This window comes from Coccinella septempunctata, chromosome 6 (assembly GCF_907165205.1).
Source record: "Coccinella septempunctata chromosome 6, icCocSept1.1, whole genome shotgun sequence".
Lineage (NCBI taxonomy): Eukaryota > Metazoa > Arthropoda > Insecta > Coleoptera > Coccinellidae > Coccinella > Coccinella septempunctata.
Genome location: NC_058194.1, coordinates 33,460,232 through 33,485,747, shown reverse-complemented (window position 1 = coordinate 33,485,747; position 25,516 = coordinate 33,460,232). Strand labels below are relative to the sequence as shown.

At 36.8% G+C, this 25,516-nt stretch overlaps 2 protein-coding genes across 6 annotated transcripts in view; one reads left to right on the top strand and one right to left on the bottom strand.

Annotated features, from left to right (window-relative positions):
- Window positions 1-25,516, top strand: part of LOC123315477 — a 52,503-nt gene that overhangs the window by 14,049 nt on the left and 12,938 nt on the right. The window lies entirely within an intron of this gene.
- On the bottom strand, window positions 1,130-24,115 carry LOC123315476. 4 transcript variants are annotated; one of them, XM_044901174.1, is made up of 3 exons: window positions 23,943-24,115; window positions 2,995-3,213; window positions 1,130-2,787 (listed from the first exon to the last, which is right to left on the bottom strand). In XM_044901174.1, exons 1-3 carry the CDS (start codon window positions 23,948-23,950, stop codon window positions 1,995-1,997), a joined length of 1,020 nt encoding a protein of 339 aa, XP_044757109.1. In that variant the 5' UTR covers window positions 23,951-24,115; the 3' UTR covers window positions 1,130-1,994. The 4 variants fall into 4 exon arrangements, with proteins under 4 accessions (XP_044757109.1, XP_044757107.1, XP_044757110.1 ...); XM_044901172.1 differs by lacking the exon at window positions 23,943-24,115 and adding an exon at window positions 12,629-12,772; XM_044901175.1 differs by lacking the exon at window positions 23,943-24,115 and adding an exon at window positions 12,606-12,761.

Below are 25,516 nucleotides of genomic sequence, written 5' to 3'. Positions count from 1 at the left end.
GAAATACATCCTGAGAAACAAAAAAATCATTATTAACAAAGATATAAAATTATTTAGATTGAAGAATATACAAAATATCAACAATTCAAGAAATTTATACCATACCTTTTATTCTCTAGGTAGATGTTAGAACTTGAAGATGTAGATTTTTACGAAAACTTCGGTTTTCCAAGAATCACAGCTTCAGATGTCCGTCTTGGTTGAGGTCTGCTCTCTGAGTGTTGAAGTATGCTGGACTGATACGCTTATAAGGGCAGAAAGTCACAAAAATGCCTAATCCAAGGGTCATTTCGTAATGGTACTATATTTGCAGCACAAAGAAGTGCGGCAAATGTCCATAATTATTTCAGTATGATGAGGTGCGAAGCATTAATGAGGCGATTAAATAATGGATTGACTCGTACTCGGTACCGACTTTAAGGGATGGTCTTTCGATAGGGTGTAAGCGGTAAACTACGAAGATATGCCCACAGGCTGAAATTTATATTAATTTTCATATAAGTCAGATTAGAGGTGAGGTATTTTAATCACTGTCTTCACTTGGAGTTGAAAAATTTTGTCTTATTTCTGAAATACAGGGTGTACCGAAACTGGTACAACTAAATTTGGTCACAGTTTCTTGAGGGGGCCACTATTTTTGATTTATTTTTTTTGACAAGAGGCCCAAAACTCGTCTTTTCACTTTTCCCAGAATATATTCATCTCCAAAATCACTGAATTTGATACACCAGAAGTTTCATCACATAGAAAATCTCATAGAGCTACCTATTTTGAAGATCGACCCCCCCTTATTACACCGTTTACTGGAAATTCCTTGAAAATAAAAAAAAATTTCTTGTCTTTTGCAATTTTTTCATGAAACGCAGGATTTTCGGGAAAGATCTAAAAATATGGTAAAACAGAGTACACTGACTTATCACATTTTAAGATTTTACTCGGAAATCTTGTGTTCCTTGAAAAATATTTGAAGAGACCCCAAAAATAATTCCTGTTTGCAGAAATCGAAAACGTAGAAATAATTCCTCTGAGATTAATAAGATTTGAAACCTTCTCTTTTGAAAATTCTCAAAATAAGAATTTTTTGGCGCTGTTTTAGTTAACTATGAAAAGATAAAAACATAATTTTTGAAAAATTTTTATTTATTTTTATATTCTTATCTTACGATATCTCAATTTTTGAAAAATTATTCATTATTGCTATACAGACTATGGACAAATAGAAAAATATAAATACTTATACTTCTAAATAGATATGTGATGACAATAACTAAATTTTAAAAAAATCATCCTAAACCTAGATCACATTTCAGAGCTGAAGAAATAAATACTTTTAATACTCAAAATCTATGAATACTTTGTTACAAAAATGGTAGAAGAATGGTCACAGTAAATTTAAGCCAATTAAATTTACCAGACAGACACCTATGTTCATTTCTATACAAAACTAGATATTATAAAAAAAACTAAGTAGGGATTGGGTGAACCATTGTAATATAATACTCAACAAAACTTTTGGCACATGTTACGTAGGAAGTTCAAGATTATTCCACAAAGCACAAAGATTTATTCGACTGTTTTCATTCTTTATTGTTAGTATATGATTATTTTTTATCTTTGTGTTATTTTTACAATAATATGGGGGTTTGGTTTGGTCGAGAGTTATGCAGTAGAAATTCAGAATTTCGTTGAGAAAAATTCAAGGGTTGAGTCATGTGCTTAACCTGGAAACATCTTATGAAAATCTGACCTTGTGAATCGAATACTATTCAAATACTCATCATAATGAAACAAGACGAATTGCTTGGTTTGGAAGTTTTGAAACCAAAAACTTGAACGTATTTTTGAAGATTTCATTGTGTGTTGTCTTCAACTGGCTTCGAAATATCTAAGAAGCACCATTTCAATCTTGACCCTGTTCTACACACTACATCACTTTCATAGGCAGTGTTTCCTCCAGATGAATCGAACCAAAGGGCAACCTAACCTTCTTTTCCTCAGAACCTCGTGTTGTAGTAGTTCAAGGCCGTTTCAATAGCAGCCTTCGCGTACTCCGTATCGCAAGGGTTAACATCCCAGAAGGGACCTCCACAACCCAATTGGTCGAAACATTCGTAACTTATATCTTTCGACGAGGTAGAGCAGCAAGAAACAATGGCCCAAACGCATTTGCTAGGACCTTCCGGTCTTGGTATGGACGGTGAGACTGTAGCCACCTCATTCTCATCGTTGTTGGACATGTGGTTTATATTCTTCGGGGTTTCACTTTCTTTGTGGACTAAGGGAGGTACTGTGGATGTACCAGAGGCTGGTTTTCTAGTTGGCGCCATTGGAGGTCTTGTTGATGCCCTGTTGGGGTAGTAAGCCCCGTTGTTGTCCCAAATAGGCCTCTCATCGTCGTCGTTTTCACCGAAACGATTGTCTATAGGCATCATGGTGGTGCCATTTTTGACTGGAGGCGCCACAGTCGTTACGGGTGGCAGATAGGTTGGACCAACATAAGGGGGTTTGTTAGGGTTATGCTGAGGTGTACCGGGGTTGTGGTAGCAGTTACAGGGTGGACAATAAAGGGGGATCCCCCCTTCGTAACCGTACATTGGCACGAAATAAGGTCTTTGGATGGGGTAGTAGCTGGCCCTCCAGGTGTTCAACCCTTCGAATTGTGGCCATTGGATCGGGTAACCGGGTTCATAGGGGTGGTAGCTTCTCTTCAACCTGTTGATGTGTCCTGAGTGACGGTTCCTGCGTTTACCTGACGCTTCCTTCCTGTTGTCCTTGCGTGATAGGAATCTGAAACGATGGAGGATAGTTTTGTCAGTCTTGAGAAGATTAAACACGAGAGAGTCCCTTAAAATGGGATGAAATATTCAATTTCGTTATGTTTATTCTGAATTTTCGAATCAAGGCCTCGAATCTGTGCTCGATTTTCCTTCGAAACGTCGATCATCCGTATCTGAGAGCCGATAAAAAGTGGCTGTCAAGGGTGGCTCGGTTTACCTCGTCAAAGCGCCCTCCGGCGATCCTTGCTGTGTTCTATCTGTTGCATCTACGCCTTGGGAGAATGCCATTTTGGATGGGGGTCGTCCCAAAATTCCTGTCTCCTTCCGCTTAGGATATCGATCTCCACCTGATCCAGAGCTGTGTGAGGAGTCGGTTTCACAGCTAGCGCAAAGGGTGAGCGCTATGATTGCCATCAACACGTTGGAAGAGAACATGCTGAAAAATACGTTCATTAGCAAATTTGTACGGGGTATATTAGGGGTGATATTAGGCTTTATTGAATGAGTTCACGATATGTGGAGTTGGAGTCTCTAACTTGGATAAATTCAGTAAATCAAAGACTGTTTTCTTTGTGGATATGCTTGGATAGGTCGATTTTTAATTTGAATTCTTTTTGAGGTCATAGATAATATTTTCAAAGGGTAATCCTATATTTATATGACTATTCTTGATATATCATAGGATATATCAAGAAACACATGCTCACAGATTCAAATTATAAAAAACATTCATTAAACTCTCAAATAAATGAAAACATAAATTTTTGTATCGATTTTTCTCACCTTATCAAAAATTTAATGCTCTAAACACAATTATATGAATCTTACAGTATATTTAACGAAAATTCAAGCAAATAGGACTTCTGCTGCATAAAAATTCTCGAAAGGAAACTCAGTTTCTCGAAAAATTGAACTAAATGACAATCAAAATTGAACAAAAGCTTGGAATATTCAACAAGATCATAATAGTCACTAAATTTTGTTTCTGGAAAGTAAAAAAGAATTATAACTAGATCGACAAGACACTGGAAGTAGAAAAACTAAGACCACGGTTCTTCTCTTAGCTTAGTGCCAATATAGATTTCACGAACTGAACTAATTGACGTAAATTGTCGAACAAATTTAATGGACGTGACGTTTTTGGTAATAACCCAATCATATAATCTGTCTTTCCGAAATGGATGCCTCATTTTAAAAGCTCAATTATCGAAGATAATGAACGACTCGTATCCAATTTGTTCCTGGAGTAATTCACATTGTGAATTTAGGCGTCAGTTGAATTTTTTAATCACGTTTATTGTGGAGTTTTAAAATGCAAAAACACTCTTCGGAATATCAGAAAAACATTTTCCATCATAGAGAATGAAATGTTATATATATACATCCACATTCAATTATTTGAAAAAAAATCCCAAAAAAAATTTATACAGAAAATGTTATGAATTATAATTTTTCGGAGAAGCCAGTAGATTTCTGTTGTTTAAGACTCCCTTTTTATGTAATGTACCCTTCATTAAATAATCACCTCCACTAGAAAATGAAGACTGAAATTGAGAAGACGTCTAATGAGTTTTTGATTATCAGAGTGTCTACTTTGCAAATGGTTCATGAGACTCTTGTTGTGTATCAATGAAAGAAATTTGTACGGTCTACCAATTTGTTTATTATAGTTCATTTGAGAATGGTCATGGATCTTGAGCACCGTTAATTATTTATTTGTTTGTAATATACGAGGGAATAATCCTTTCTTGTTGTAAAAATTCTTGATATTACTATCGAAAAATTATTGAAAAAATCCACTGATCGAGCTCGATCTAAAAGTTACGTTGTGGAAGTGAAGATTTATTGATTCTTCCAAAATTCGTTGACCTCCACCATGCTTTAATCCCTCGAGATAAAACGTCTCTGAAACCGCGAAATAACAGAAACAATGAGATGTCACCAGCGGATATAATTAAAGCGAGCTGCGGAAAAAAGACGGGGACAGATTTGCCAACTCATATTTCTTCAACGAGAGACCTTGCTGCACGCTCTGAAAACCAATTTTCTCATCTTTCTTAACGCACGTGTAATTTGCATATTCCGACGTATGTTCTATGGCCACGAACCGGGTGAAAATGATGTCATTTTGTCACATTCGCTCCGTTTAACGTTTCGCTCACGTTGGATTCTCGAAAAGGATCGATATATCACCAGAAAAATCAGCATATCCACGTCCAGTGCCTTTTTTTCTGACTGCTACAGCTCCTAAAAGTTCAAATTTTCCACTTGAAGTGATTTATTTTCCAAAATACTGATCTCACAAAAAATTTGATTGCATATTCGTGATCTACGACCTCGAATTAGTCGGTAAAATGACCCAGGTCGATATAGCTAAATGGATAATTTTTTTTTTCGTTCGTGGAGTGGCAGAAGAAAGAAATTATTCTAAATCCAAATTTTTTTATTTTTCGAACTATATCAACCCGTATAATTTTTTTGACTAATTCGGGCTCGTAGATTACGAATATGCGATTAGATTTTTTCTAGGATCAATATTTTGGGAAATAAATAATTTTTAGTGAGAAATTTCGAAAAAATCGGTCAAATTTGAGGAGATGTAGCAGCCAGAAAAAAGGCACTGGGCATAAGCTGATTTTTTTTATGCTAGAATGATTCTTCGCAAACAGAAAAAACCAACTTTCATTCATCTACTGCTGGCAGTTTAGATTTTATGATTTTTTCCGCGAAGGTCCAAAATTTCCGATTTTCTATCGACCATAACTAGAAAACCAATCCTTTCAGCAAAATCCTGTTTGCATATTCGTAATCTACACCCTCGATTCAGTAAATAGTTCAATTTTGGTGGAAATCGGAGAGTTAAAATTTTTTTCAAATTTTCCATACATATGTATGGAAAAATTTGCGATTTTCTCGAAAACATTTTTGGTCTCGGATCGAAACCGAATTTATACTGTCGACTAATTCGATGGCGTAGAACACGAATATGCAAACAGATATTTTTAAAAAAATTTATTTTTCATGTTACGGTAGATGGAAAATTCGAGATTTTGGACCTTCGCGGAAAAAGTCATAAAATCCAAACTGTTTGCGGTAGCTGAAAAAAACTTGGTTTTTTCTATTCGCAAAAGATCAATCTATCATCGAAAATATCAACATATGTCCAGTGCCTTTTTTCTGCCTGCTACAGAACCTCAAAGTTGACCAATTTTTTCGAAATTTTTCACTAAAACAGATTTATTTCCCAAAAATACTGATGCTAGGAAAAATCTAATTGCATATTCGTAATCTACGACCTCAAATCAGTCAAAAAACTGACCCGGGATGATACAGTCCGAAAAATAAAAAATTCTGGACTCAGAATAATTTCCTCTGGTTAGGGGAGTTTTTCCCCAATAATCCCTCATTTAATTCCCAAACCACCGATACCTCCGGAGATGATCCCCATCGATAATACCACCTCCCTCGGATCCCCCACAATATGAAGTCATAAGGAACTCCATCTCTACACGCCGCATCAAGCCATATGATCCGGAAAATTCAATAATCTCGGCGAAAACCAATCTCGGTATATTCAGTTTACATCTCCCGATTCCGCAGAATCAAACAGCTCTTCGACGGCAACGTAGTGATACACAATTACCCTCTTGCTGCGAGCAGAAGAAAATCTCTGACCCGATGGAAAAACCCCTTTATGTGGCAGTTTCCCCGGGAAATTTGACGTTGCCCTCTCGGGTCGCCAGTGGAAAAAGGACGAGGAGTCCATCGGGAGAGACTTTTGCATCTGGAGGTCCTAGTTTTCAGGTTAAGCAAGAAAAGAAGGAGCTATTGTTTCAAAATGATCCAGATCACTTAGAACCCAACAATGTGGCTAAATCCTCGAAATAACTGTCTATCCAAAGCCTTAAAAAAGGAACTTATCAACAGGTTATGGTCCCATCAATCCAAAAAAACCCTCAGCATCATAGAGAGAAATACAATTTGTGCTTTAAGACATGACAAATGAACCTTATCCCAGATCTGTAGGCTGTATTGTTTCAAAATGATCCAGATCATTTAGAACCCCAAAAATGTGGCTAAATCCTCGAAATAACTGTCTATGCAAAGCCTCAAAGAGGCAACTTATCAACAGGTTATGGTCCCATCAATCCAAAAAAACCCTCAGCATTATAGAGAGATATACAATTTGTGCTTTAAGACATGACAAATGAACAATATCCCAGATCTGTAGGCTGTATTGTTTCAAAATGATCCAGATCATTGAGAACCCCAACAATGTGGCTAACTCCTCGAAATAACTGTCTATACAAAGCCTTAAAAAGGCAACTTATCAACAGGTTATGGTCCCAACAATCCAAAAAAACCCTCAGCATCATAGAGAGATATACAATTTGTGCTTTAAGACATGACAAATGAACCTTATCCCAGATCTGTAGGCTGTATTGTTTCAAAATGATCCAGATCACTTAGAACCCAACAATGTGGCTAAATCCTCGAAATAACTGTCTATACAAAGCCTTAAAAAGGCAACTTATCAACAGGTTATGGTCCCATCAGTCCAAAAAAACCCTCAGAATCATAGAGAGATATACAATTTGTGCTTCAAGACATGACAAATGAACCCTATCCCAGATCTGTAGGCTGTATTGTTTCAAAATGATCCAGATCACTTAGAACCCAACAATGTGGCTAAATCCTCGAAATAACTGTCTATACAAAGCCTTAAAAAGGCAACTTATCAACAGGTTATGGTCCCAGAAATCCGTCAAGGGCACAAATTATCCAAGATAAGATCCAGTGTTGCAAATAAGTCACTTTTCAGAAGCTATTCGGTTCAAAACTGCCAGGCTGTTGAAAAACCATAAAAAACTGATATTTTTAGTTCTATCTCACGAACGAATGGAATGAATTTCGGAATATGGTTTTTCATAAATAGTAATAATAAAAGTATTCCTCATATTTTCTTTTAAAATGCGCCGTTTTCGAGTAATTTGATGTTCAAAATGGGAAAAATATCTGTGATATCCGGAATATTGGGTACTATGGCTGAATGCAAATCTGTTTGAAAGATCCACAGATCTGTAGTGTCATAGATTCAGCTTGTTATACTTAAGGGATTTTTGTTTCTCTAGGGGTGTCAGAAAAACTTAAAATAGCTAGGTATATTTTTTTAACAAGGCCGAATAGGAAAAAATGGTATAAGAAAAAAGTGTTTCTTGTGAGCTCAAGAATCTACTGTTAGAATATCTGTAAGAGTCACAGACACACCCTGTATATCTGACATATAGAGCAAAAGCTCAATTAACAGGCAGCAAAGGATTCTGCATCGTTTGTTTCCTTCTAAAAATAGCATATTCACCCTTTGTTCTCCGTTTAGGTCAATTGGCTGATTTTCATAAACGATAAATAATGAATTGGACCGCGAGTTGTTCAAAATTTTCATACTTGACTGCTTCAATTTCATTCGATGACGGCCAGATCTTCATAAAAGTTAATTGGCAGTCATGGTAACTATGCTTAATTGGAGAGGACATCAAACTTGGATGTTCGTTTGTGAGTTTAATGAAGGAATGCCTTCATTTCGCGAACTCACGAAAATAAAATAAACGTAAGGACTTTTCCCATTTTTTTCCTATGATGCATAAGGTGCATTCCCTATTACAAGTAGAAAAAGAAACCACTAAAACCACCTCTGAGTGAGACAGAACGGATTTGGAACACAAAACTACGAGTCCACAAGGACGACGCAAGAAAAAAATTCATTCAGCATTACCGCGAGGGAAAATCGGGAATTTATATTCGCCAACCCCCTACGGGAGCGGGAGTTGACCTCGGAAAATTGGAAACTCGGGAAAACGGTCTTGTCGACGGAAAAACTAATCGTACAGCGAACGGGAAATGTTCCGTCCGCGAATTACACGTAACGTTGCTGGTAATCTGAATCGGCGGTGGCTGGAGATGCGCGCGCGTCACAGGGATACTCCTGATGCTAACGTGAAAATTGATATGGTTTTATGGCGTGCTCAGCCACGATCCGATAACGTTTCGAATTTGAGATTCACTCAAAAACTATTCATCCAAACTCCTCATTTCGAACTACGCCTCGTAAAGTGTTCTAGACTAATCGACCCTTATTCTATTCGTGAGTGATGTAACAATCGACCTCGGAGTAATCCAAGCGTCCAAATTTACCAGATTGCTTATTGAATCAGGGGACAACTCAGACGTTATCTTCGGATATAACCGAGTCACGAAATTTTCGACCTTACATCCAAGATATATTCACGAAACGTGTCTGCCCCTTCAGGTATCGATCCTTTGAGATTCCCCTGGGGATTCCACTGTGATTACGTTGATGGTTTATGATTAATGAGCGCATAAAAAATCGTGCTTGATCCTGTATAAACATAATGTATTGTTTAGATTATGTCAGCAATTTAGTAAAGCGATTTGAGTGACTGAAATGTAACTCTTATTCAATAAGAAAGAACACCCAGTAGATGCAGTTCTGCATTTTCGTCTTTTTCGGTATACAAGGTGAGTCTTTGACTCGTAAAATATTTTAACAGTAGATTCTTGAGGTCAAAATAAACACTCTTTACTCATAGCATTTTTTCCTGATAAAAAGATATAGTAATTTTAATAGTTTTAATAATGATCTGTGCCAACCTTGGAAAAACAAAATTACCTTCATAATAACTAGCTAAATCTGTGGTACTACACATCTGTGGATCTTTTAAACAGAGTTGAATTTAGCCAAAGTGCCCAAGTTCTCAATTTTCACAGATACTCTTTAATTCTTTAACAACAAATTACTTGAAAACGGCGCATTCTACGAGAGAATATGAGGAATACTTTTATTTTACAAAACGTACAAATATTCATTAGATGGTGTCCAACTTAGTTTCAAGAGTTGGGTTCTCTGAATTTTTGGTATTTTTATGGTACATAATGGTCATAATGAGAAAACTGGAAGACGTGGGTGATATCTTGTGTTCGAAAAAGATTCATCAAATAAATGGAAATCTATATTCCGAAATTCATTTCATTCGATAAAACCGTTTGTGAGATAGAACTAAAAATAATTTTTTTTACGGTTTTTCAACAGCCTGTATCTTTTAAACCGAGCCGAGTCTGAAAAAATGGTTCAGGAAAAAAGTGTTTCTTTCGACCTCGAGAATTAAGATATTTGTACGAGTCAAAGACTCACCCTATACAGGGTGTCCCAAAACTAGTGAATCAAACGTCACACCACGATAACGTAGACCAAATATTATCGAATGACACCAACATTAGTTCAACTAAAATGAAACCGTTTCCAAAATAATCAGAATTTTATTAAAATACCTAAAGTTGCCGATTTTCTAACTATTTTTCTTAATCACAGGGCAAGTTTGTGAAAAAGGATATCGATTTTAAATTATATTGAACTAAGATTATTGTTTTATCTCCCCTAATTAAAATTATTTTAAGTAATTAATCGATAACCTAAGTTATCTAAGTTATGTAAATTAAAACAATTAAAACGCTATCCTCAATCACAAATTGGACTTGTGATTGAAAAAATAGTTAGAAAATCGGCAACTGACGTTTGATTCACTAGTTTTGGGACACCCTGTAGATGTCTGACATCATTGCCTTCATGAAAAGCAGAACTTGTGCTTGGAATTATCGACAAACTACCTTAGAATGCAGTCCTAAGAAAAGTCCAATGAGTTCAAATCGGGCTGTGTAGAAGGACACTTTGAAAGTAGATTCGAATGAATGATGTGACTGTCTGATTACTAAAACCAACTGAAATAGCAGGTCCGAATGCAATCCATTGTTTACAATTACAATTTGCACATCACATTTGCTCATCAACCAACGAAGAAAAAATTCTTACGGGTGAAACCTTAATGAATAGATCAATCTTTCATAGAATTAATGGCAGGTTTATTCGCACGATCTCTTCTATCCGAAAATAATAGACACTTATCGCAATCGTCTAATGACTTAGTTATTTATTATATTTGTTATGGTTTTTACGTGATCCAATCATTAACCGTGTAATTTATATGGTCTTTGTGTTGCGATCCAAGTTGAGGATGAGGCAATTCAACGAAAATTCGATACTCAAATTTGACATTTCACGAGGTTGGAACAATGAATCGAGCGTTAATAAAACGAATAGGAATATGTACGTCGAATTGTTATAAAAAAATTGATCATCTTTGTTCGTGAATGAGCTTAACCTTCATATTTCATTCATATCTCGATAGCATCGAGAGCTTTTCTTGTTGAGAATGACTCGTGTAAAGTGACGCGAAGATCCTTCAATATACCCAATAGTCCATACAGGAAATTCTTGTTCTTTCTTATATCTGTGGCACTCATGATGTATTGAGACTTATCCCTCAATTACCTTGCCTCCAAAGACAATATTTCTTCTGGATTATCTCTATGCAAGTACCTAATTTTTCAGGTGTACGAATCATTGTTTAAGGAAGTTCGTAACGAATATCCATTTCTTCCCATCCTTGTAAGACAGAAACAGGTCCAATAATCCTGATTAATCGGTTTCTTGTTCCTGGATGCGTACCATCTGCGCAAATTTTAAATACGACCATCGAACTTAAATCCAACCGAATGAAATTTCCGAACCCCTTTGAATGACGCGTGGCAATGTAGTCAAATCCCTGGTCCAATTTGGGGGAAACAATTCCCATAGTGTTTCCAATATAGCGGAGTAGGTATAGGGCTCCGGGAAGCAGGATGGAATTCCTTGATTCGAGTAGGTCGAGCCTGTTTCTTTTTTCCTACGGAAATTCGAGGCTCTATGTTCGATTATTTAGGAGGGTTGGAAAGTTTCAAGGACTCCCTTGAAATGTCCCCACTTCTATCGCAGTGTTGTTCTCTAATTTCTCTCTCAGCTTTGATGTGCATTCCCGGTCGTGGAAAAAACCGAACAATGGATCTTCCTGCAGCTTATCTGCACTTGTGTGGTAGGAATTAATTCGTGTTGTTCCTCCAACAAGAAAAATCAATTCAGAAAGCAGTTTTTGATGCATTACACCATCTTGAAGCTTATGTTTTCTTACGTCTTTGTTTTATCGACGATTATTGTCAGTTTTCTTCGTTTTGGTCTTCGATACTATGTAAAATTCATTCCATTTCATCAAGTAAACTTCTTTCCAAGCATTTTATTTATGAATATTTGTTGCTATACAGGGTGAATTTTTGACTCGTACAAATATTTCAGCAGTAGACTCTTCAGGTGAAAAGAAACACTTTTTTCCCTTACCATTTTTGCCGAATCGGCTCGGTTTAAAAGATACAGGGTGTTGAAAAACCATAAAAAATGTTTTTTTGGTTTTATCTCATGAACGGTTTTATCTCATGAACGGTTTTATCGAATGAAAGGAATTTCGGAATATAGTTTTTCATATTTATGATGAATCTTTTTGGAACACAAGCCTTCATCCACGTCTTCCAGTTTTATCATTATGACCATAACGTACCATAAAAATACCGAAAATTCAAAGAACCTAACTCTTGAAACTAAGTTGAACGCCATCTAATGAATATTTGAACGTTTTGTAAAATAGAAATACCTATTCCTCATATTTTCTTGTATAATACGCCATTTTCGAGTAATTTGATGTTGAAAAATTAAAAAATATCTTGAAATTTGGAAAATTGGGTACTTGGGTGAATACAACTATGTTTAAAAAATCCATAGATGTGTCTCACAGAGTAAGTTAGTTGTTCTGAATCAAAAAACGCCAAAATTTCACAAGCACACCATCGAAACAATTTCCCTCGCAAGCCTCCATTAAAATCACTCACTCTGTCTTAATTGCCAGCGTTACCTCACGATCACTTGCAACACGTTTATAGGATAGAGCAGCTCGCTATACTTCACAATCACTATTGAACACTCCACTTTGAAACGTCCTAATATAAAGTCTCCTAGAATCTCGCCAGACATTACTCATTTTACTGCGATATGCATATGGTGCCCATTGAGAACTGTGAACTTCGCTATCTTGGGATGTCTAATAGCATCTTCGATTTTGACGTCATGGGAAAAACGGGCCCTGCCATCTTATCTACGACAACCATCAGGATCAGAAAGGTGCTGATGATGCTTTCTTAGAAACGGGAATAGGAATGACGAAAGTTAGATATATGTATGTATGACATAAGATTTAATATTGAAATATTCCCTGGGTGAATTCGAAAATTCACCAACAGAAAGACATAGTTTTTAAAGCTACACCCTCATAAGTGTTGAGTCTTCTGTTGGAAACGATAACAGGATCATCAACTCATAGCTCAAAAATTTGTGGGAGTAATGAGTAATGAATAGACCAGAATAGAAGAATGTTTTTTCATTGTTTGTCAATTTGCGCATGCCTGAAAATTTCAAATGTTTCAGAGGGTCTAAATATACTTCATTCAATGATCTATTCGAAACTCCTTTAATTTCAATAGCTGATCATCGATCGAAAAGAAAGTATTTCTTTGAAAACTTGGGTACTGTCGTTTCGTTGAAAAAAAATCTACGCAAAAGTGTCACGCCATGAAATTGGGTCGATTGGTGAATCTAAAATTGAACGGAATCTGGTTCATCTCGTTTTCCAACACGTAAAGATCCAATAAAATGCTAATTGAATGAGGATGTGGTTTTATAATTGGAGAGTTTAACTGCGGTTGGGTGTCTAATTTATTATGTGGTATTATTTTCAACAAATGAAGACATCGCTGTGATTCTATGGAACTTCGGTCATATCGTGGATCAACCCAATAGAAAAAAAAAATCAGCATTTTTCACATCTCATGTAGACAATATGACTATTGAATTGAGGAGCCAATAATTGATGAAAATAATCATACTAATGTGTGATAGTGAATGAATATTTTCACTAGAATGGGTTATTCTGTTATTCGATCACTTCCTACACGTGTTTCGTTATCACAAAAGCATCATCAGGGGAGGTGGATGTAAAAAAGTTTAGGAGTAATTCAAAAGAACAAAAACCATCTCATCATGAGGTCACTGTCAAGAGTCTTGACATAATCGAAAAATAACACGAAAGCATAACATCCTCTGTGATTTCGTTCACAGGAAATGAGCCAAACCACCTTCCTATGTGTTAAAACACTATTAGTTCTACATGGAGCAGTTGCTGAAGCCACATATAATTATTTAGCACCTACATCATTACATTTTCCGCAATTTTGTAACCGTTTAAATTAAAATTTGCTGAAAGCAACGGAAATTGGTTTGGGTTCATTAAATCGAGTTCGTATACAGTGAAATATTATTTGACGCATCGAATAACGTTCTGAGGTACTTTTGGGTAACACTAATTTTGCAGGAGCGTAATTGAATCTCGCCATGAATTTAAAACGAAACTGAAAACCTTGTCAATAATCAATCAAAGTAAAAAGTGCACTTAATCTGAAGTTTTTTGCCTATTTTCGAAGAAAAACGATTAGTCTAGATCATAATTCTAGGTTTAGATTGAAAATATTTCATCATATTCATCGAGAGAATTGAAAAACTCCATATTATTCATTGTGGTAGAACACAGAACCCTAATTGGGATGTATCTCTAATATGAATTTGTTATGCTCTTGCGGTAAAAAGATGACATGGAAGGGAATGAAATTACAGAGTCAAAGCTCGACTTTATCCCTATAAAATTGGAGGGACTGTCGACTTTATCTACCGTATCATATTGAGAGAACACGACTCGAATATTCAACGAAATTGGGATCATATTCGAGGTCTTTAATATATCTCTGAATTCATCTCTGTCTTCCGAAGTTTAGACGCATCTTTATCATAGACAAACAGAAATGACAAATCACTTAGGTGAACAAGGGATACCATTATTCTGTAGAAATAATTTTACTACTCTGTATTGACGCAGAGGAAACTCAATATACTAATAGAATTCAAGTACTGATATTCCCGAACACTTTGAGTCATAGAAATGGCACTCAATTTGTATGTGCTATTTGAAAAACCCTGAGAAAAATAAAAAGAAAATGAAGATTTCACTGTGATTGATTGCATCACCTCGATGAGATATTCTAACCTAAAACCCTTGCTGAAAATTCAAATTTTCTCAATTTCCATACCAAAAATTTGTGGATGATTCGTTTCATTTCAACTACTTCAATTTTCCTACAAGCTGCATCAAGTTCATCCAGAATTTTAATGGGTAACTGAACCATTTTCACTCCACATTCAAAAAATGTTTCTTATCCCATACCTCATTCATTTGGCAGCGTAGATATTTATTAAGAATTCTTACTACACCTTCGACGACTGGGAAAAAATTCCAGGTAGGAATTTTTATGCATTTTCGAGCCGCTATTAGAACTATGTTCATTATGATGAAGAAGGGTTTGGTTCTCTGATTTGCATAAATAAATAATTAGATTAGATCAAGTATCACGTTGGAGTTTATTCATTCACAATATGGAAAAAGAATCGATTATCACAGACAATCCACTAATTGCATGTGTACTAATCGATTCGCATAATTAAAACAGCAACACTATACTTTGCAACAATGATTCATGTGATTTACGTTGAAGATGGTGAACCAGAAACTCTGAAGTTTCTCACAGGAGAATTAATAATTACAAATATTCACTGAATCTGCTCTCTGTCTGCTAACCTTTTGAAGTAAAATGATTTATTTCCTAAAAAAATTCATTTTAAATTTTTCACAGTATGTTTATTTCATTCAGGGCTGTTGAAACTGGCTGATTGTATCTGTGTCAAATACGAACTTCTTCAGAAAGGTTTCACAATATTCTTGACAAATAACGAGCAATTTCTCTTATCATGTGGATCTGTATTCAATTAGAATTCATGATTTACTCGGTGTGGGAGTGTTTCAGGAACGAACAGAGTTTTTCAACCGGTGATTGTGACAATAATTGAATTTGATTAATCAATATCGTTGAAGGCAGTCGCAGACATTGGTGAAAAAAAATCTACCAAGGTAAGATGCCTATTGCACTACAGAAATTGTTAAAATGGAAAACCAAGCATTCGTATATGCATATTCTTTGAATATTTCTGCTAAAATAGAAATAATTCGTACTCCCAATCGAAAAGTCGTTTCATTCATACCTGAAGAACAATTCTCAAAAAAGTTTTTAGTTCAAGAACAAAAAGCTTCTGAATTAGCTCCCACACGAACCTGAAGTTGGAGTCATGGTATTTTAAAAAATGTTGCTACAGTAATCTTTGAAATATCTAATATTTTTAAGTGCCTTGGTTGAGCTTCACTTCGATAAAATTGGTGAGTGGTCGAATTTTTTTAAATTCAAACACATTTTCTTAAATTTTGGATATTGAAGCGAAATATTGGGATGTTAGTGTAGACTTTTTGCAATTTCAATATTTCTTTTCAATCCATATTCCCACCGACCCAAATGTGAGCATCTACGTCATTTGAGCTAGGTCGTTTTCATGCTCAAAGTCGTATAAAGAGATAAGGCATACGCAAACGTGCTATATCACCCAGTCACGATTTGAAAGCATTTCAACTGTGAAATTAGAGGCAGTTTCATCGTTTTTCGACACTCCATCACCGCTGAAACATTATTTCCGGTAATATGACTACGATGATGCCCTAGTCACATGACTGAAATCGACACAATTCGCCCTAGAGGAGAAAGGAATTTATTTCGAATTGATTGATCATCGTCAACTGTTGGAGATGTTGCTTACTTCAATTATTGTACTATAATATCATGTAGTCTCTGTTTTCCATAAATATTTGTATCCTCAAGACCCATCTTTAATTAAAACTATGTAAAAAGCGAGTTAACCTTTGGCTTGCCAGTTGTTAGGGATGTTTCGAAGACTATCACAGGAAATAAGCTGAAATGAGCTCAGATATTTTTGATTAAAAAATGTCCCATCCAAATGAGACACACTGTATAGGTACAGGAATAAATCATACTCATTTCTCGAGAACATGAGTATCGCAAATGAAAATCAGAATGGGTTTTTACGTCTATAGTCGGGAATCCCTTTTACGTCCAAGGACATTGTCGATAGTTCTTTGTGGGTCCACAGATTGCCGCTCATTTGGTTGAAATCAGCATTCGGATCGAATAAATTTCGACTAGAGCATCCTGTCTCCCATAAAATAAAAAAATTATTAGACTGTTCGTTTCCTCTAACTGAGAATCTATATTTGGAGTCCCACAAGCCTGTACATACCAACATATACGTCGAATTTCTGGAGGGTATCATCACTCATGTTGATCTTGGCACTCCTTGTCATCTCTGGGCGTACCAGAATGATTTATATGGACAATTCGACAATATCTTATTCCTCGACATGACTAATTCGGTATATGGACCTTCGATTTGGAACAATTGTTTCCATTTCGAAATCGAATGACATTCCTGCAGGTCCATTTACATGGATGATTGATGGTTCGGATGGCTTCATTTTTTGCGGTTGCTACTATGGAAATTATGGAATTGTTTTTGTGGATTGATTGATGTATGGGAAAGGAGCGAAAGTGGAGGTTTTCTTATGGAAAGATATACACAGAATTAATGGAGGTGTTGGGCAACTGCGTCCTATGGTGGGTTCATGCAGAGCTCCTAAGAACTAGCACCTAAGGAATGGTCTAATCTAATTGGAAAATGGCTTCACGTCTTTGCCATCTGGTCAATTTCTTAGGCCCCAATTTTAAGGACTCTGGTCTCTATAAGAGCAAATTATCAAGACCTGATTCAGTTGAAAGTGGAGAGGTTTAAACTCCCAGGACAAAATATCAGAGATCTACTTTGCATCCAGACGATCAGGAAAGCCAAATGATTAAGAGGTAAACCCAGTATCTATTCCTCACCTTGTCCCTGAAGGATCTGTCAATTTGGCTTTCCAGAGGCTGGAGATGTTTGGAAAATGACCATCAGGCGATTCTCACCTCTGTACGGTCCTGGTGGCTGTCCCATTCGGGGCAGATACTGCTATATTGAATATACAATCCGGCATGAATTTGAATAGAAAACGTTATTACTACGGTTTTCGGAGTGCGTGCCAGCAAACACCTAACGATAATTAAACATCGGGATATATACGCAGATTTTCGCATATACCGAATGATGATTTTCAATTTTATGTGGGTCGAAATGGAATTAGGAATCGTTGAAATTTGCGCCGGATATGGAGGATGGAAATTATTTTCGTTAACGTAGGTCACGCAGGGTTTTGGTCGGAGAATGGGTGGAATTGCCTTCAATGGAGAAACAAATTCAAAGTACGTCATCCAGAAATGAGTAAGCTCAGCCTGCTTGATTCTAGAAGATAGTTTGGTACAGAAGTCGTCAGTTTTTGAACTGCAACACAATAAAAAAGGTTCTTGAGTGTGTTTTCTAGCCACAGTTCTCATTTGATCGTCGTGATACTTTGTGAAGAGCTGCTTTAGTTTTTTATTCTGCCTAAAGTTAAAAGACGAAAGGATTTTTCAATATCTGAGCTTTTCGGCATATTTATAGAGAGTTGTATGGTCTAATTTCTTCAGATTTTCGCTGCCTGAGTTGTGACAAGATGTGTGGAAGATTATTAAAAACCCAAGGTAGCCCCAAGAAGTAAATGGCAGATATTCAATTAAGATGAGTGCACTGAGCACCCCAAGTCCCTTCATAGTGAGACCATCTGTCTTAAAAAAGCTACAGCTGTGTGAGCTGTAACTAGATCGTGTTCTTCATCGAGTTTTTCAATTCAGGCTGTAGGAAGGTTTCCAACATCAAAACGTGAAACACTGGGAAGTTACTGTAAAAGTTTCCTGCTCGAAAACGTAAGCTTCTTCAAGTTGACGAGCGCAAGTTTTGCTTGTGATCGGAGAGGGGGTAGAAGCCTCAGAAATGTAGAAATGGCGTCGAAACGCCTGCTGGATCACGATCACAGAACTGTTGTTTTCGTGAAACACAGAAACGGCAAAGTTCCGGTGCATTCCGGTTCAGATCAGACCCTAAGGGACGCAAAGAGCCCTTCTGCACCTATACTTCATTCAATTTTATTTTAGCAGTCGGTTGGCCATGGAAATTTGACACATTTCACTCTGTATAGTACGAAAATGTGGGGTTATGAAGCTTGTCAAAACATTTTTGGGTTTTAAATCAACGCTATGTTGCCCGTTCTACGTAAAAGTTTCTGTTATTACGTATTTTATGACAATGTCGAATCTCTTCGGAAAATATGTGACGAATATAATTGAAGTTTATACAAACTGATTGAAGGCATACCAAATCCAGTTATTTGCATGGAAAATACAAGAGATCAGTATAATATCATAATATGCACTAGCTTGAGGAGAGTTAATGTTCGTTATCTTCTTTGGCTTACATCATTTGTAGATTTCAAAAATATTAACCCAATGCATATGATGCAGTTGTTGGGAATGGGTATCTCCCGAAGGAATTAACAGATAATTACAAAATGTTAAATTCTTCAACAAAAATCATCTTGCATCAATATATAAGTAAAAGGAATTAAAGGCTGTTTCAAGTTAAGATGCGAAACTTCACCGTTGAACAAAAATTTCACATGAATAAACAAGTAACAGGGCAACTTGCGCGTATTTGTGGCTATTCATCTTTATACATTGATGTAATAATAAAAATTAGGTATTTATTAGTACCTTGAGACATTTACATTGTATAGGACAAGTCATATGAAAAATAGAAAAATCCATTTTAGGGAACTTATTCTCCGATGATATTTATCGAAAATCCTATAGAAAATTTTTCGCATTACTTCACTCAAATACAAATTTCTGAAATGCCACCACTTTTTTGGGTCTCCCAATAGAAGGAAATTCTTTGTCATCCTCTTCATTCACAATCTTTCTGATTGTGGAAATATTCAGTTTAGATTCAGATAAAACATTATATGAATTCTCTTACATTGAATATGTTCGCTACCGTCTGACGTATTGTGGATTTTAGAATATCAGGGTATAACTATTTGAATGAGCGGACCTGAATTCTAAATAGCACTTCCTGAAACCCTGTCTCTTTTTTCAATCACTTTCGGCATTTTCGTAATAAAAAGTGATATTAGTTGTGGCAACGGCGTTATGACATTAACGATTTCATGAGTGCCAACCTAACTTCGTTCTAGTTACAAAAACTTGAGAAAATTATTTCATGGCCAACCGACTGCTAAAATAAATTTGAATGAAGTATACCTGCCAACAGCCACTCTTCGAAACTCGTTGCACCCTTTCAAATCCGGATTTACAATGTCCCTGTGTACACCGTCGTTATTTTCATGATTTGCGTCCGAATTACCCAATATCGATCATCGTAAGCCGACGAAGAATGACGATAACCATCGAATTATCCGATAATGGATACCAGTTCCGCAATGGACAATGAGTTATTCATTGCAACTTGAAACCCATCGGGCTCGAATAACATTAATCGAACAGTCAGATTTTATCGAAATCGGCTTTAATTTTCCTATGACGAAAATTCGCCGCATTGTGGAATTCGATCGTTGATAAATACATCGGATTTTTGTGGTAGGAAAGAGCGCCACTTCGTGTTAAGGGTTTCTTTCGGGAAGAGGTATCGTTTGGTGGTAAGCTTCGAAGCGTAGATTGATCGAACAGGTTAAATATTTATTTTCCGCGTCTGCTATGATTCGGATTCTTTCCTCGATAAGGTACGCTTTCCACCAGAGAATGGAATGAAGAAATAGAAGGTGAATCAGGACGAGAGAGTTCGTTCCATAATGATTGGTAGTTCAGGATTATTCCAGCTTTGGGGTATATTGAAAAATTCTTAGCCTACTATAGAACCAAACGAAGTTTCAATGTCAAAATATTTTATTACTCAACATATTCTCCTCTTAATTGGATACATTTATTACAGCGAAACTGCAACGTCTCTAGACCTTTCAAAAATAATGTTTCTTCTTGCTTTGCAAACCAGACCTCCACAGCTTTTATAACCTCCTCGTTGGAAGAAAATTTACGACCTTTTAAACTTTTTTTCAGTTGAGGAAAGAGATGATAGTCGGATGGAGCCAAATCTGGTGAATAAAGGGGGTGTTCTAGTAATTCAAACCCTAAATCACGAATTTTTTGCATGTCAACATGAGATTTGTGTGCAGGGGCGTTGTCCTGCAAAAACAAAACACCTTTGGATAGCTTTCCGAGTCTTTTCTCCTTAATTTTTTCCCGTAGAGTGGTCAGTAATGTCTAATAGTAATCTCCGTTCATCGTTCTACCCTTATCCAAAAAATCAATCATGATTACTCCATGGAAATCCCACAAATCTGAAGCAAAAACTTTTCCAGCAGATTTTTGGACACGAAACTTCTTACGTCTTGGAGAACCAGAGTGTCGCCATTCCATCGATTGTTGCTTTGTTTCCGGATCTTAGAAATGTACCCAAGTCTCATCCATAGTAACAATTTGGTTTAAGAAGCCTACATCGTTTTCAAATCGAGCACAGATCGAACGCGATGCTTCTACCCTTGCACGCTTTTGGTCAACATTCAAACATTTGGGGATCCATTTTGCAGCAATTTTTCTCATGTCCAAATTGACGTGAACTATATGATGAACGCGTACGTATGGAATATTCAGTGCTTCAGATATCCGTTTTAGCCCAATTCGACGGTCTGTTAAAATCGTGTCATGAACTGCATCGATATTTTCGGGGACTGACACAGAAACTGGCCTTCCTGATCGGTCATCATCTTCACTGGAAAATTTACCTCTTTTGAAGCTTGCAGTCCAATTTTTCACGGTCGCATACGAAGGACATTGATCACCAAGGGTATCGAGCATATCTTCGTAAATCTGCTTACCTCTTAACCCTTTTAAATACAGGTACTTGATGATGGCTCGATACTCCAATTTTTCTATTTTCACAATTTCGGTGGATATCTTCTTTCTTTTAATTTATTTCGTAATTCTCGTTCACTTTTTTGACCTCAAACTTCACACTGACATTTCTAATGAGTTATTGTTCGTTGCTATGGTACCGCAATATTTCTTTAATGCATAGAACTGGTCTGGACTAACTAGATACCAATACATCCTCGTAGTGTAGTACCTATGTTGGGCTTAGAATCGCTATGGTACTAGTGCAACTGCTGTATATACGTTGAGTTGCCATCCTATAAGTACTGAGAGACAACAGATGAAGGGAAAATCAATGAAACCTGATAGTAAACCACATTTGTCCGTCGAAACAGTGCTTGAAGATATATAAATACACAGAAAATTGGGTCAGAGTTGTCAGAGTATGTTCAGCTTCAAAATATGAGTTATTTGACGTGTAATACGAACGCTGTTGGAAACACGGACTGAATTAGAAGCTGGTGATGGTCATGCTTGGATGAAACGTAAATAATACATCGTTCATCCATAACAAATTCAATTTTTTTTTATCGAAAACGGTGTATTTTATTCGTGTTCCCTTGGTACCCCACCAGAATTACGACGTTTCCGCGTATAAGACCTCCCTTTGATTAAAAAAAAGACGAAGCACGTGTTGCTTGCTAATTCCCGAAATTAGAATTCAAGGATGCCGAAACGTGGCGTCGTGATCAGCATGGCTATCAATCGGTTGGTTCGGGATTAGTTCGGGGGGCATATCCGAAGAGATTACAGGGTTGGGCGAGGTCCAAGGGGTTGAAACATGTTCTACTTAACGCGTTGCCGCATCGTCCATGGAAGCCTCTTAATTATTCTCAATCCCAGGCATGAAATAATTACTGATAATGTGATTTTGGGGGTGGATGGGGATGACGCTCTCGGAAACTTGCTAACAATTCTTTAGACGAACTTGCGAATGTATTAACGAAGTTTGATGTTGTTATTTTGGAAGTTGGAGGAGAGTTTCGAGCGTTCAATTTTTCTTAAATGATCTCGTGGGGGAGTTTGTGCTGAAAACCTCAAGGAGAACTCCTCAAGTAAGATTGAATTGCAAGGGTGATGATATAAGGTGACCTCATGGTCACCCTGATGAAACCAGATATCAATACAAAGAGTCTATTTCTTGAAAATCAAAGGAGGAAAATCAGAGGAGTGTGTGAGGTCATAAAGACCTCACACACACCTATTCATCACTATATAACTTTGCATTTCATTATGGTAACTGCCCACTACAATATCGGTATTTGGAAGTTATTTTCTGAAACATTCCCTACAGCTCATGTTGTAGGGTGGCATGGAATTTCAAGGGAGAATTCTACATGGCTAGGTCAACGAAAACCATCAGTCCAACCTATCTATTCTTCTCGTCTTAGCCCTAGGGTAATTTTGCAGCATTAGATCCTTATCTTCAGTCATTATTTATGACTTACTTGATCAGATAGCATGCCGTTATTGGCCAATTCGTCATCTTTTCAAGAGAATCCCAATTGGGACACAAGAGACCATTACATACGTAAAAGTTGATCAACAACTACTCGTGTACTCCTTTTCAGGAAGTTGAAACAGTTTTTAGTACTTCGAAAACCCACGCTAGCAAGATCATGTCAATGACTTCAACCTTCTCACATCTCATACCTAATGTATTATATTTGCATTAATTGTAGCCGAGGAATGTTTACAAGTTGAAATTAGGTAAATTTTGTAATCGGCGTCACTGATAGCATCTAGATTTATTGCCATAACAATGATACAGACATGGCTTTGACGAATTTTGGAGGAAATAGATTCAGGGTGAAACAATGGTGAACTTAATTCAATGTCAGTGTTCAATTCGTCATGCTAGACGACTGTTTATTTCGTGTTTCAGTCATAAACACTTCGTGCCAGGAATTTTTATGATTTTCCTCCGCGTTTGCAATCGGTTGATCATAATGACGAATTCAGTATTCAACAAATAACCAAATCGTTTCTCTTATTCCTAGTATAATAGGTTCTTCAAAGCTGGATGATAAATATGAATATTTAGGTGTAACCTTCGAATCAATAAGAACCTCTGTTTCCCAACAAAGATGACATCAACGTCTAGTGTTTGTATTTCTTATGGACATTCGAAATTATCAATGGAATGACGAGCTCAGAACACTTGGGACTAGAATAGATTATCTGTGATCTCTACAACGAATTTTGGAACACAGCCAATTAAGCGTCAATAACGTCAAATCTAACCAAAGTACTCACTCGGTCATAGAATTGTTTACGGTCACAAGTCACAGCACACCGTTCGAACCGACCTTACAACTTTTGCACGAAATCCAGCACGGTGTTGGGATCACCCAGAGTCTTATGAACCCGTTCGTTTGTTTGTCCCCCATTCTGTACCATGGCAGATTTCACGTGGTAGTGGGGCCACGCTAGTCAGATGAAATAGGCTCGGCGTTTACTGTCCTCTCGTATAAGTTGACGGGCCTGTTATTATCAATGACGCTTTTGTTTATCGGTTCAGATGCAGTCATTAAGGTTGATTATCGGTGTTTTATTGCCGAAGAATTGATTGTGACAACGCTGACTGTGTCATGTTGATTCATCGGACAGTTTTGAGGCACCTGATTAGATGCGGCTATAAATTTTATGTGAAGTAGTCTACCAATAAGACAAGAATGCAAATTAATACGATGTTTTTGAAATAGCTCACAACTGGGATCAAATTATCAGAAATTTGGTTAAAAATTCTTAATATCCTATTTCTAACCTGAAATTAAGAAAAATGATGACAAGATCTGTCTGACATCTAGAAGCAACCAGTACGTTACAAACGCCTTGTCCCTACATGTGAGGGTCAAAGACTCGACTCGTACAAATATTTTAACAGTAGATTCTTGAGGTCAAAAAAAAACACTTTTTCCTATAGCATTTTTTCCGATTACTGATCAAAAGATGTAGCCATTTGAAGTTTTCATAATGAGCTGTGCCACCCCTGGCAAAACGAAATACATTCAGAATAACTAGCTAAATCTGTGACACGACACATCTGGGGATCTTTTAAACAGAGTTGTATTAAGCCAAAGCACCCAATTTTTCAAATTTCACAGTAACTTTTTAATTAGCGTCCAACTTAGTTTCAAGAGTTGGATTCTTGGAATTTTTAGTATTTTTATGGTACGTAATGGTTATAATGAGAAAACCGGAAGACGTAGGTGATATCTTGAGTTCGAAAAAGATGACCCTTTGTGGAAAAAAACTAAAAATAACATTTTTTACGGTTTTTGAACAGCTTGTATCTTTCGAATCGGCTCGTTTTCGAAAAAAATGGTAAAGGAAACAAGTGTTTCTTTTGACCTCAAGAATCTACTGTTAAAATATTTGTACGAGTCGAAGACTCAGCCTGTAGAATGATCAACATTTGCCAAATTTCAAAGGAAAACTCTATCTTCTCTCTGGACTTCTTGAATTACAAATTTCCAGTACCTTGAACCGTGAACCAGGCTCAGATCAGGACCCAGCCATACATAAACATTCATTCCTTAGAAGAAGTTTCAGCTGGATGAAAGAATGGGAAATGTAGCACCAGAAAAGGGAGGGTTTCAACCTCAAATTGAAACGCTAAAGTGTAACGACATGTTTCTTTTCTCGCAATGTGAAAACCGGGAGGCTTTCCCACCTCCAGGCAGATGTCTTTTCCCTCCCCCGTCTCGCTGAATTGACCAGATGATAGCAGTGGCGGATTAAGGATTGAGAACGAGAATTGCATTTGGGGGATGGGGAAGTTTTGAGTAGGGGATTGTGCCTGGAAGTTCTCTCTGTCTTCGGAAGTG